Raw genomic sequence first — 12113 nt, 5'->3', positions numbered from 1 at the left:
CCTGCAGTCATTCTCTTTTAGCTGTGGTACAACATCTCATTTCTGCTGGCAGCCCTGCTTGCTGCATTTCAGAGGCATCTTTAGGAATAATGGAGCAAGGATACAATCAGCAGGCCAAACTGCAAAACACTTTCTGCTGTGGCTCACCGAGGTAATGCATGCACAGGGACAGGTGGTAGAGACACTACCATTGGAAGTTAAGCATTGTTTACATAGAGAAGTGTGATATTTATTCATAAGCAATTTTAAAATTATTTTCTCTCAGGTTTCTATTTAACTTGTCTGTTTTTCCCTTCACTCTACATGTGCTGTTTCTAAACTGTGGATTTTTGTGGTCTTGCTTGTCCTCATTAGTTTTTCTTGTTTTACAGAGGCATGAAGTAGATATTGGGAAACAAATTTTCTGGGCAAATTTTTGACTCTACCAAAATAATTTTTTTTCCAATAAATTTTCTGAAGCTTTAAATTGTTTCTCTATTTATGCTATACCAAGGTTAGGCTTTTTACCTTAATTTTCTTAACAAAGCTTTGAACTTGACTGAGCCTTTCTTTTGTCACTTGTTTCCTGAAGTGATTTTCAGTTCTACTTCACCTGAGTAAAAGTTTCAACCTTTTTTGAGTCAAGAAATGCACTTCCATTTTAAAGAGAGCTTGCTTTGTCAGTGCATGTATTCCAGAGTGTTCTTTCTCCACACACAGCAGCTCTGTGTCATGTTTTCCAGCATAACTTAAATTTCCTGGTGGCGTGGTTTAACCCCAGCCAAAGCCAGCACACTGTGGAGGCAGAATCCAAGTGCTAATTGAATTTCCCTGCAGTGTGGGGCTCAGTAACAGCAGCAGAGCTTTTGCTGTGATGCCTCTTTCACAGTTTGCATGAGTCCTTCAGCTCCATTTCCAGCCCATTGGAGCTTATTTTCATCACTAGACAGATAAAATTTAAAGCTGCTCTAAACTGGATACATTTCTGTGTTTACATCTGCATACTAAACCGGGTCTGGGCCATCCTTAGGGAGGGGAACAGCCCTTGGGGCACATCCTGCCCCATCAGCATTTCTGATGAAGGATAATTGGGATGTGTGGAACAGCTCACCTTGCAGGACTAACACACTGACTCTGTTTTTATCCCAATTTAGAAATTAAAACCTCCATGCAAATCCCTGTTTTTTCTGTAAAGTCTAAGAAATTCTTACAGGAAAACAGTTTTTTATCACGTCTATGATCTTCACATTCCCATTCTCCTGCCATCCCCTCATGGCACAGCTCTAGCAGCAGGAGTTCTGATGCTCCAGTCTACCACAACTTTGTATTTATTTTTGTGTCCGTGTTTCAGGTTTTAATCTGCATGCTCTTCCACTTCGGACTCCCATTCAATCCAAATGAATTTGTGTCTCTGAAGTGGGGTTTTGTCAGAAATAGGTACATTGCTGAACAGTTCTGTGGCAATAGAAGGAAAAAACGCCATGTTGGTATTTTCCCCCTATGTCTCTCAAACTTTCCTGATGCCTTTTTACCAAATGTCTGACACAAGTTTCAAAGCCCTGTGCCTGTACATCAGGCATCAAATCCTGGAGATGTTTCGCAGTAATAAATCAGTTTATGGTGCTTCCCATTTTCCCTGAAGAGGAACAGAGAATAGTTTCTCCACCAAATAGTTTCTCCACAGCTCAACCAAAATGAGCTAGTTTTATATAATTTTTTTATTGACTTGATAGTTTGACCCTCATCTTCTTCACCTTGTTTAAAGCACACCTCAGGATTTTTCTCTCTTTTGCAAGTTTTTTTTTTTTTTTATTTTTTTTTTAATTTAATAAGCTAATTGCTGCCTTATGCTGTATTTTGGCGGATGCTTCTTGGGATTTGTGATATTAAGGATTGCTTCAGACTAGATTTTTAAATTATGGTAATTTCAAAATCCACAGTATAATTTTTTGTTAAATAGGCCATTTAGTAAAATATGGCCATATTTTTTCAGCTTAAAAATGTCTTAGCATGTAGATCTTTCTTATAAAAATAAGCCAGCTTCACAGAAAATGCTAGGGCTTTATTTATAAAGGAAAATAAAATCAATAAATGCCTGCAAGCAGGTGTCTGCCTAAGCAGAAAGTGAGAAAAATTGGAGTTGTTGATGGAGAAGAGAGCAGTGATCCCTCAGTACCGGCAAGGCAGAGGTTGAAAAACTAAGGAAAGTATTAATTGGCAGTGTGAGTTCCAGACTAACTGGAAGCAGTATTGGCTGGATAAAAAGGGGAAGTGGATTGCTCCTAGGACAGGAGTGTCAAATGTGGCCACTTCAGAGAGCTGCACTAAGGAAAGAAATCTGAAGTGGTGCTGCTAAAAGAAAGAGAAAATTTGAAATCAGGCAAGGATGGGGAGGAAAAGCTAGACTATTGCAGTGCTTCAAAGCATGCAGGAAAAAAAAAGAATAAAAAAGCTCTGCTATTCTGCTTTTACTAGGGCCCTTTTGTCCAGAGAACTTCTGGGGGGCATTGTAGGGTACCACTGCTGCTGTATGGAGTAACTCCATGCTACTGTTTGTCTTCCAAAATCCAGGCAGGCACCGAGGGCCATTTCTGCTCCCATTATCTTTGCTTAGTGAAGTGAGACTATTTGCAGAGCGAGTGTTTTGCTATTTTTCTTTGCCAGTAGTAGAAGAAAAAGGTCACTTTTTCTTGTGGGGATTGGTTTGGATCTGTTTTGTTGCAGGAAATTGAGAGAACTCCTTTGAGTTTTTTTCCCCTTCTGCTCTGGCTGCTGGTTCTCCTCTGCTATCCCTGAGCACAGGCACAGAAAGTGACATGAATGCATGGTGGCTTTGGCCCTGACATTTCTTAGAACAACATGGCTTTGACAGCAGCATTTCTCTGCCAAGAGCAGCCAGGGATGACAAAAGATAACCCAGTATCTGTACTTATAGCAAACATTGGTACTTTTATAGCACGCAGGGGTACCTTCCACTTTGAGAACTTCATATTTCTCACAAGGTATGGGACAAGCACACAGCCTGTTATTAAAGGGACCTCACTTTTTCACAGGTAAGTGATGATGTTCATGTAAAATCAGTGCAGCAGGAACAGGATTCCTAAATGCAAGAAAATAACCATTTTTGCAACTAGATAAATTAATCATAACACTTTTAGAAGGGTTGAAACACTTTAGAAAAGTTGAAAAATAATGAGAAATGTAGGGGATGGGGGTGGTGGTGGCTGGAGGGTCTGTAGTCCTAGAGTCCTCACCGTGCACTGTACTTTCTTGGGCACAGATAATTTTAAATCTTCAGGTCCCCACCATTGACATGCCTGATTTTTAATTTTCACCAAGTGACCATTTTTTAAGCAAAGACTTTTTGCTTTTTTTCCCTTTACCTCAGTCAGCTCAAGAAAGGTGTGATTAGCACAGACCTCAGCCCTGCACGGGGTGTCCTCTGGGACATCAGTGTTGTCACAGGCAGCCCTTGGAAGGTGAAGTGTGAGGGATGAGCTCTCAACTCCTGGCTGAGCAGCAGTGCCTGGCCGGGGGTGCTGTGGACACTGGCTCTGCACTGTGTGATGGGGCCTGCCTCATCCCCGGCCTCTCTGCCTTACCACCTATTTGCAGGTATTCAGGATTTTTCATGTGCAACTGCAGGAAATTGAAGTGAGTGCCACCAGGCCGTGTGACACACTTGGACAGGTGCTTGGACTTTGGACTGAGGTTCAGTTACCACTGCAGATCTGCTCCTGGCTTTAGGGGAGCTGGCAGAGCTCTGTGTGTGCAGGGTGGTGGGGTTCAGCCCATTTCTGCTGTGGCGGGGGCAGGTTGTCAGCTACTGAGCCCTGTCTGTGCTTCTGTCTATTTACCTGCAGGATGGACAGAAGGCTGTTGTGGGATCATATCCACAGGAAAATGGACATGTACTGCATGAACCAGCCTGACCCTGTGGGATCATATCCACAGGAAAGTGGGCATGTACTACATGAACCAGCCTGACCTTCTGCAACTAAAGAACAAGGTCATCTTTGGGGATAAAAAAAGCTGATGATGTAAGAAGAAGAGTTGCTGACAGACAAAGGGGTGTCAACCCAAGTGAAATGACACTTGCAGCTTCTATCAATTAGAGTAAGAAAAGGATGTGTGCTGCCTGGTGGACAAAACAGAGCTGCCAACCAGGAGTGGACAAAGTGGAGCAACAAATCAAACAACGTGTGACTGTGTAGACCCAAGGTAAGAAGTAAATAACATTTAGAAGCACAACAAACATTCACATTGAATCTGCAGCATCCTTTGTCTTCTCTCCTCAGGGTTCCTGCCTAGCTGCTGGGGTCTGGGGGCTTTTTGGGCTGGGCTTAGCATCCAGCCCCAACATGTGAAGCAGGTGCTGTGGCTGTGCACCAGAGCATGAGCCTGTGCCCCTGCTGGGCTTTCTCCAGCCAGATCTGCTGGCTCAGAGCGGGTGGCACTGAGAGGTTACCCAAGGGCTGCTGTGACACTCTGTCCTGGTTTAGGGTAAATCTGGGAGAAAAACAGTGATTGTGTGCGGGGCATGGTGTGTGAGTGAGCTAAGCTAATGCAACAGGCTCATTTCTGGTGGTGGCTGCAGGATAGAAGTGTCCAAAAGAAAGCATTTAAAAAAAAAGTCAGGGGATGGAGGGCACTAACGACAAGGTTAGATAGATAGGGTTTCCGTTTTGTTTAGTGCTATTTTTAAGGTAGTTAGGAGAAAAGGAGGCAGACGGGCAGAGGTTTGGTAGCGATGTGTGAGCTGTACAGCAGCCAGGTACCACGGCAGTGCTTTGTGTGGGAAGGGAACAGCTCTTTCACAGCACGTCGGTTCTGAGCAGAGCTTGTGCTCAGTCACTGCAGCTTTGGGAACAGCAGTGAGAAGTGCTTTTGTGTCCCTGGGCCAGCAGGACGGCACGGCCCCCGTGCTCCCTCCCAGGGCATGGGTGGGCCATGCCGGCTGGAATCCTCTGCTCCTGGGCCCCGATCGGGGCGGCTTTATCTCCGGCAGTGCATTGTCTGAGCCCGGTCTGGGCCAGCGCCTGCCGGCTGCGGGGGGACGCGGGCCCAGGCGCCCGCCCGCTCCTGCCGCGGCAACGCCAGGGCTAGAAATGGTGTCCTGAGGTGCCGGGGCCCGGCGCTGCCCCGGCTCGCAGGCCGGCCCGTCCGCGGCTGTGCCCCGTTCGCTCGGGTTCCCTGGGCCTGGGGCTCCCGGCGGTCCCGGCGCCGTGAGGGAGCGGCCCCGGGGGACGGCGGCCGCCGGGGTGGAGGGCGGGGCTGCCCGCGCCGGCCCCGCCCCTCGCGCCCGTTGGTTGTGGCCCGGCCGTATTTTGCATATCCCCCACCCCGCGCCGGCTTCGCTCCAATGGGAGCGCGGGTGCGGCCGTCTCATTAGCATACGCACCTCTGCCCTGGGCGCGGAGCCGCCGCAGCCGCAGGACCGAGCTCCGGGAGGGCCGGGAGCGCCAGCGGAGCCCCCGGGGCCGGCCCGGCACCGCCACCGGCACGGCCTCCCCCGAGCGCTGCCTGCGCGGCTGAGATGAGCGGTGGCGAGCAGCGCTGCGGGCTGTGCATGGGGCAGGCAGACGGCGGAGGGCTGACTTCCCGCTGAGGCAGCCCCGGAGCCGCGCCGGACGGAGCCCCTTTATTTTGATTTTTTTGGTCGTTGTTGTTTTTGGTGGGTTTTTATACGTTTTCCTGGCGGCCGCCCGGGCTCGGTAGGCGGAGGGCGCCAGCGCAGAGCCGCAGGCCGAGACGAGCCGGGCCGAGGGGGCTGGGCGGCCGGCGGGGTCGGCGATGCGGTGCCTCGCTCTGCTTGGCCTCGTCGCCTGGGGCCTGGGGAGCTGGGCCGGACACAGCGGCGGAGCGTCCCCCCCGCCCTGCCCGGCCCCGTGCAGCTGCGACGGCGACCGCGGCGTGGACTGCTCCGGGCGGGGGCTTGCGGCCGTGCCCGCGGGACTCAGCGCCTTCACGCACGCACTGTGAGTCGGGGCCGGGCCGGGCGAGCAGGTAGCCGGGCGGGGGGAGGCACCACCGGCGGCGGTACCCCCGGCCATTGTGGTGTGCGGGGGTTGCTGCGGTGCGGGTCTAATAACGCGGCCGGCTCTGGCGCCGCCGCGCTCCCCGGCCGAGCCGCGGTGCGGCCTCCGGGCAGGGCCCGGCGCTACCGGGGCAGGTGAGCTCGGCAGGGCCTGGGGCGGCTCCGGGCGGCCGAGGGGAGCCGGCCGAGCGCGAAGGGAGCGGTGTAAAGGCTGGGAGGAAGCCGCTCGGAGCTGCGGCGGTGAAAGGCGAGGCTCGGGGGTTCGGTGGGGCCCGGGTCGATGCCGGTGCCGTCCTGAGGCGGGGGGGAGCTGCTGCCCTCGCTCGCGTGTGTGTGTGTGTATGTGTGTGCCTGCCTCAGCGTGCGTCCGCGCCCCGGGTCGCCTTTCTCCTCGATCTTCTCTAGAAACCGGTTGCCATTGCTGGTCAGTTCGCTCTCAAAAGTTAAAGGCATTTTCAGCCCGAAGAACGGCGTAAGTCTGGTTAAATACCGTGCCTTCGCTTTTACGAAATCTTCACGATGGTAAAGCACAGGGGAACCTTGGAAAAAAACAGCATAGCCCAACATCGGGGGGTGGTCGAGTTTTGCTCGTGAGTGACGAAAAACAAACTCTTAAAGAAAACCAAAACATTTTATCCCCTGTACTATGATAATGTTGTAGAACAGGCAGAAACTGGTAGGTCTTGTGTGGCGTTTTGGTAACTTTAATAATAAAATTTTAATTGAGGAATGAGCACGGTTCTGTAGAGACATGACCGGCGAGGGATTTGCAGCTTTCAATACGGTAGCTTTGCTAATCCACAAACCTGTTAAGTTTCACAATAAAACCTGTCAGTCTTGCCCCACTTCTCAGCGCAGATTTCTCAGGGTGGAGCAAGGTCTGGTATGGGCCAGTGGTCAAGTCTGGTATTACTAAAGCTTTGCCGTGTTTACAGCATGTCATACAGCACACTACGGCAAACGATAGTGCGACGTTTCACATCGGTACTGAATTGCTGTTTTGTCAGAACACAGCAGAGGTGTATGCCTTGGAAAATTGCATTATTTTATTTCTTTGTTTGCCCACGCTTAATATGCGGAGGGAGTCTGATTCATACTAATTCATACTAACACTGGGTGTTTAGTTTACGGAGAAGGTTTCCAATTTCTCCTACATATTTGGATTGTTTCTTTTAGTTGTTCAGGCTGGGTGGAGAAAGATTACTGGGCCTTTTTTCTTGTGTACTAGTTGATGAATGGTAGAAGTTGCATCTGGTCTCAGTTGTTATCTGTGCTTAAATATTTTGTTCCTTTTTTTGTGCTTATAAGGTGTTAAGTGGGACCTCGCTTTGTGGTGTTTTTCCTGTGGCAGAAATGGTGGTTTCTGAGTGTTTGGGGTAGGGAATTAGACGCTGCCATCATGAACCCTTGGCATTACTGCTAAACAGTCTTCTCTTCACAGATAAAACAGGGAAGTTGCTGAAATTAATAAGGTGCTTGAAGTCTCTCTGGCAAAAGCTGCATTTAAGCATAAGATTTTATGGCTCCTAGATTGTGTGGCTGTCTAATAAAATAGATTGGTGCATCCCTGAGTGTCTGCAACATGACATAAGTTGTCTGATGGGCACAGGTTGCCATAGCCAACAGCCGTTAGAGAGAAAACTGCTGGAGAGTTTAATTTTGTAAGTTTCTCCTTGCTCTGCAGGTACATTTCTCACAGCCAGTTGTAAGTTCCTCTTTGCTGTGCAGGTAAATTTCACACAGCAAATTGTGAGTTCCTCTTTACTGTGCAGGGAAATTTCACACAGGCATGTGATACTTATGGCTAAAGTGAGAGGAGGCCTGCGCACACTGAAATGGGCTTTGGAATGAATTTTTGTAGCTTTTGATTTTATGCTCTTTAAACTTGAGAAGAATCTTTCTTGAACTTGAGAAGAACCTGGTGCTGTGGCAGTGGAGGATACTCTGATCCCTGTTTGCGTTCAGTTCCTGCTTCCTTGTTTACAGAAGGAAAATAATTGATGGCTTCTTGGTGCTTCTGAGCTTAGCCAGTCTCTCTTGTAGTGAGGGCACTAGAATTTAGGGTATGTAGAAGACAGTTTTGGAGACAATGAGGAACTCACTTCTGACCTGCTTGGACTGGACAATGTATAGTTTTGCCAGAGATGCTCAGTTAGTTAGTGTGGAAGAAGACACAAAAATAAAATCACATTCCTATGTGACATGTTTGTCTCATGGCAAAGCACCTTAGCTATGTGAAGAGAAGAGAACTTTTCTGTGCTTTATGTCAGGCACCTTAATGATGTCAGGAGAGCCCCTCAGCATTGCTGCTGGGCTAGTTTTTGATTATAGCCATGTCAGCAGAGAGCCTATAGCACAGAGGTGGCTGAAAGAGTGTTACAGGTGATGTTCTGTGATACTAAAGCAAAGGTATGCCTAGATTTTTGCTTTGGCCATGAGAGAAAAAAAGCTGCTCACAATTGAAGTTGGCAGTGAATGAGTTCCAAGGCAGTTGAGAATTATGGAAGGAACCCAGTATTTAATTTTTACTAGTTCTGTTTTCCTGAAGTCTTAATTTCTTTGTGTTAAGTCTAACCATTTAGCCTAACTTCCCAGGTGCTGCCATGAATGGTCAGACAGGGATTTCTGTAGATCCTTCAAGATTATCCTTACAGAATATCCTTCCCATTCCTTGTTTCTGTTTATTCAGCTCTAGACTGATCCCCTGCTGCCTCTTGCTTACTGTGGTGGGTTGAAAGCAGGGAGAGAGGGGCTGGTGTGATAGTGGGGGATTATATGATTACCAGAGAATGGTGAGATCTCTTGAGGGTAATTCTCTCAGACTGAGCAGCTCAAAAAGATGGAGTATCTGGTCACTGCTTTTGAGTCCTTGGTGAACTTTGGGAGGTGGAATTTGAATAAAGCTGTCCCAGCTGCAGTCAGCTCAGTGAAGAGATTACTGGGACATGTACAAGTGCTCAGGAAAGACAGATGACAGCACCAGGTCAGACCTTTCTCAGGGGATGGCATGGATGGGGACGAGCTCACAGGGAGTTGGGATGACATGAGCAAGGATAAATGCTTGATAGTTTTACTGTAGGCAACCATTTGTATAATTTAGGTAGGTGTTTATGTAACTCTTAATTGCCATGTGCCAGTTCTTCTGTTTATGAAGGTTCAGTTTGCTTGGTTGCAAAATAACTGTAGTGTGTGCACGTTGTAGGCACAGAGTGTGTGGTGATTGGGAGTGGGGCTGTGGCTGATCCCCAATTGTCTCCAGCTGTGCAGGACAGGTGAATGCTATTGAAGGTGAGGAGCCATGGGGTGCCCAGGGGTGCTGAGCAATCACACAGGGAGCAGAGGGCACACAGGGGCAGGGCATTCAAGCTGAAGGTTATAAAAGGCTGGGCTGAAGAGCAATAAGGAGCAGCAGGTGCTTGAAGCCTCCTTTGGTGTCAGTTGTGGCTCCACCATCCTTCTGATATGAGTAAGTGGTGCCTGTGCACCATATAAAGCATATGAAAATGGATTTTGTTTGGGTTTTTTTCAATGCTGCACGCTCCTAATTTTTGCTGTGGTGTTCCACTTGCCATGTTCCAGAAAACCTCATGCTAGTGAGAGGAAATTTTGGTGAGGCATACATATGTGCTTGAGCTCCTCATGGATGTCAGTTTGAGAATCCACATTCCAGTTTGGAAGGTTTGATACTTGTATGAGTCTTGTGCAGGAGATTAAAGCAAGGAATTCTAGATAATTACTTTTGGAGAGATCTTCTATGGGCCTGGCTGACTTAGGTCTTGCCTGACAACCATGAGGAATACAGCCCCTTGTCGGTGCCTGCTATTATATTTTAGGCACTTGAAATAAGAAAACAATACAGATAGTTTTCATTCTAATGATTCCTGTGTGTATTTTCACACAAGAAGGAAGGGTAGGATCCCTTGCTTTAATTTTGCTTTCTCTGAGTGTGAAAGGCTGGGGGGTTTGGGAGCTCTGGCTGCCCTAGACTAGGGGATAAATCTTCAGGATGAAATTGTCATCTTGATCTTTTGGGTTTTATTGCCCATTTAACCTAAGAGTGCTGTATTTCTGTGTGCTGTTGTGCACTAGCTTTATGAGATTGTGATCCTTTTTTCACTTGTTGAGATCCTTTTTTCACTTGTTCTTCACTAGAGGTTGCTTCAGCAATCACAGAGAGTTGTTAATCTGTATTTTGGAATACATGCTCTGGAGCTACCTCCATGCTCTCAATATTGAGTGAGATCGCTTGCTCTGTGTATAAATGGCAAAATGATGTGTTTCTGTTTGGGAGTGAGCAGAGCTTGCCCTTTTTTTTTTTTTTTTTTTTTTTGTCTTTTTATCCGTCACTGTTATTTTTTTGTAGAATGGCGATAAAACGTAGTAGGGAGGTGCGAGGTGTCTTCTGATACATCTGGATAGATAGATAGAGATATTTAGTGTACTGCTCTGGTCAGATGTCTAAGTATAGAAGGACCTGGCTGGGTTTTGTTAATGCTGTCTGGTAGAGTTGTTGTGGTGAAAAGTGAAGATGTCCAGATGTGACCTTGAGTCTGGAAAATGTAGCATGATTGCAATTCTTCTGAGGTAGAAAAGCCTTATCTAATTGCAGGTGTGAAGGTTTTGCAGGTAGACCATTTAGTTTTTCATTTGCCTGTGCTACCTACTGGTGATGTGATGGCAAGTAGTAATTCCATACTTCTTTTAGAAAGACATGGTTATGTCATTTCAATTTGAATATTCCTGTAAGTCAGCAGAAATACTATTACATTTGTACAGGCTCATGCAATCCCACAGACAGGAGGAGTATTTCAGTTTGGTGAACATTCAGTGATTCCAGCAAGTCTTTCCAGCATATATCACCCAAGGGTTGGAGTCTTTATCTTCATTTTAAGCTGGCCAATTTATCTGTCAGTCTTGTAAAAAAGTAGATGCTTTTAGGTAGTGTACACAAAGTGAAGCTGTTGGTGTTTCAGTGTTAAATATTTTTGCCTTTTTAATGTTTTTGTTGGTATCAAATTTGGTGTTTTCCTCTTCAGTGTTTATCCCCCTCCAAAACCCCCAACACTCTACCATAGCATGTAATTCTCAGGTATTTGGCATTTATTTTGTACACCGAGCTCATTTGTATCATATGTAATTTCTTGTTTGATGTGTACTGGCAGGGGCTTCTAAGTGTGATTTTGGGGAATAAATACTAAGATAAGTCTGCAACATAGAATCAAGCTTATGCTAGTAAGGAGGTAAATACCATTTCAGTTCTTGAGAGGAATTTGCTAGTAACTATCTACTTGAGAGGGAAAATATGGAAGCTGTAATATAAGGACTAAAAAACAAAGCAAAACTAAAAAAACCTCCTCTGCAAGGATCTTTGTTTGTTTTGTACTCTACATCTAAGCCAGGAATTTTTGCAGAACACAAGCTCTTATTTACCCAGAGAAAATTACTGGCCTAGATTTCCGAAGGGCTAAGCACCCATATCACATTTTAGAGAGCATGGTGGCTGCAGGGCTCTGGGACTAACTCTGGATGTCAGAGATCTTCCTCTCAGCCACCCCTGGGCCTTTCCTAAAACTTTTTTCCTAAAGATGAGCCTCTTTTGGGAATGGGTAGGAGCTGGTGTTGTGTTTACTTTGTGGGGTGATTGCCCACAGCCTGGGTTTGCCTGGCCCTTGTTTTAAAACCAGCAGGGGAGCGAGGTGGATGGGACTGGCTCATTTCAGCAGGGCTGCTGGAGCTGCATGGCAGCAGTTGCTCTGCTCAGGGTGAGGGTGTTTCAGGCAGCAGCTCTGTGCTGCCAAACTGTGGGTTTGGGTCTCTCCATGGAAGAAGCAGAATGTTAAAAATAGCTTAAGGAAGAATCAGAGAGATTTGTATGATCCTAGAAATAGGAGACTAAGGTAGAGCAGAAGCAGCCATTCCTATTTGAAGAAACTTGTAAATTGAAGCAGCAGAGTTTTAAATGCTACAAGCCCTTTGTTTACAGAGGTCTCAATAGTGTGTCATGGATTAGAGGCCCTGGCCATCCTCTCCACCTGGTAGATTCACCATCTGCTTCATCAGTGACCTAGGATTTTGCTACAGAGAAATACACTTCTGT

General features: G+C 47.1%; 1 protein-coding gene across 1 annotated transcript in view; it reads left to right on the top strand.

Moving 5' to 3' along the window:
* Window positions 1-5524: 5524 nt before the first annotated feature.
* The window catches only part of LGR4 (leucine rich repeat containing G protein-coupled receptor 4), a 74312-nt gene continuing 67723 nt past the window's right edge, over window positions 5525-12113 (top strand). The window contains exon 1 of the mRNA XM_063160532.1: window positions 5525-5957. Coding sequence (XP_063016602.1) covers window positions 5773-5957 — 185 coding nt within the window. The 5' untranslated portion in view covers window positions 5525-5772. The remainder of the gene's footprint in view (window positions 5958-12113) is intronic.

This window comes from Melospiza melodia, chromosome 6 (genome assembly GCF_035770615.1).
Source record: "Melospiza melodia melodia isolate bMelMel2 chromosome 6, bMelMel2.pri, whole genome shotgun sequence".
In the NCBI taxonomy this organism is placed as follows: Eukaryota; Metazoa; Chordata; class Aves; order Passeriformes; family Passerellidae; genus Melospiza; species Melospiza melodia.
This window is presented reverse-complemented; position numbering and strand designations above follow the sequence as displayed.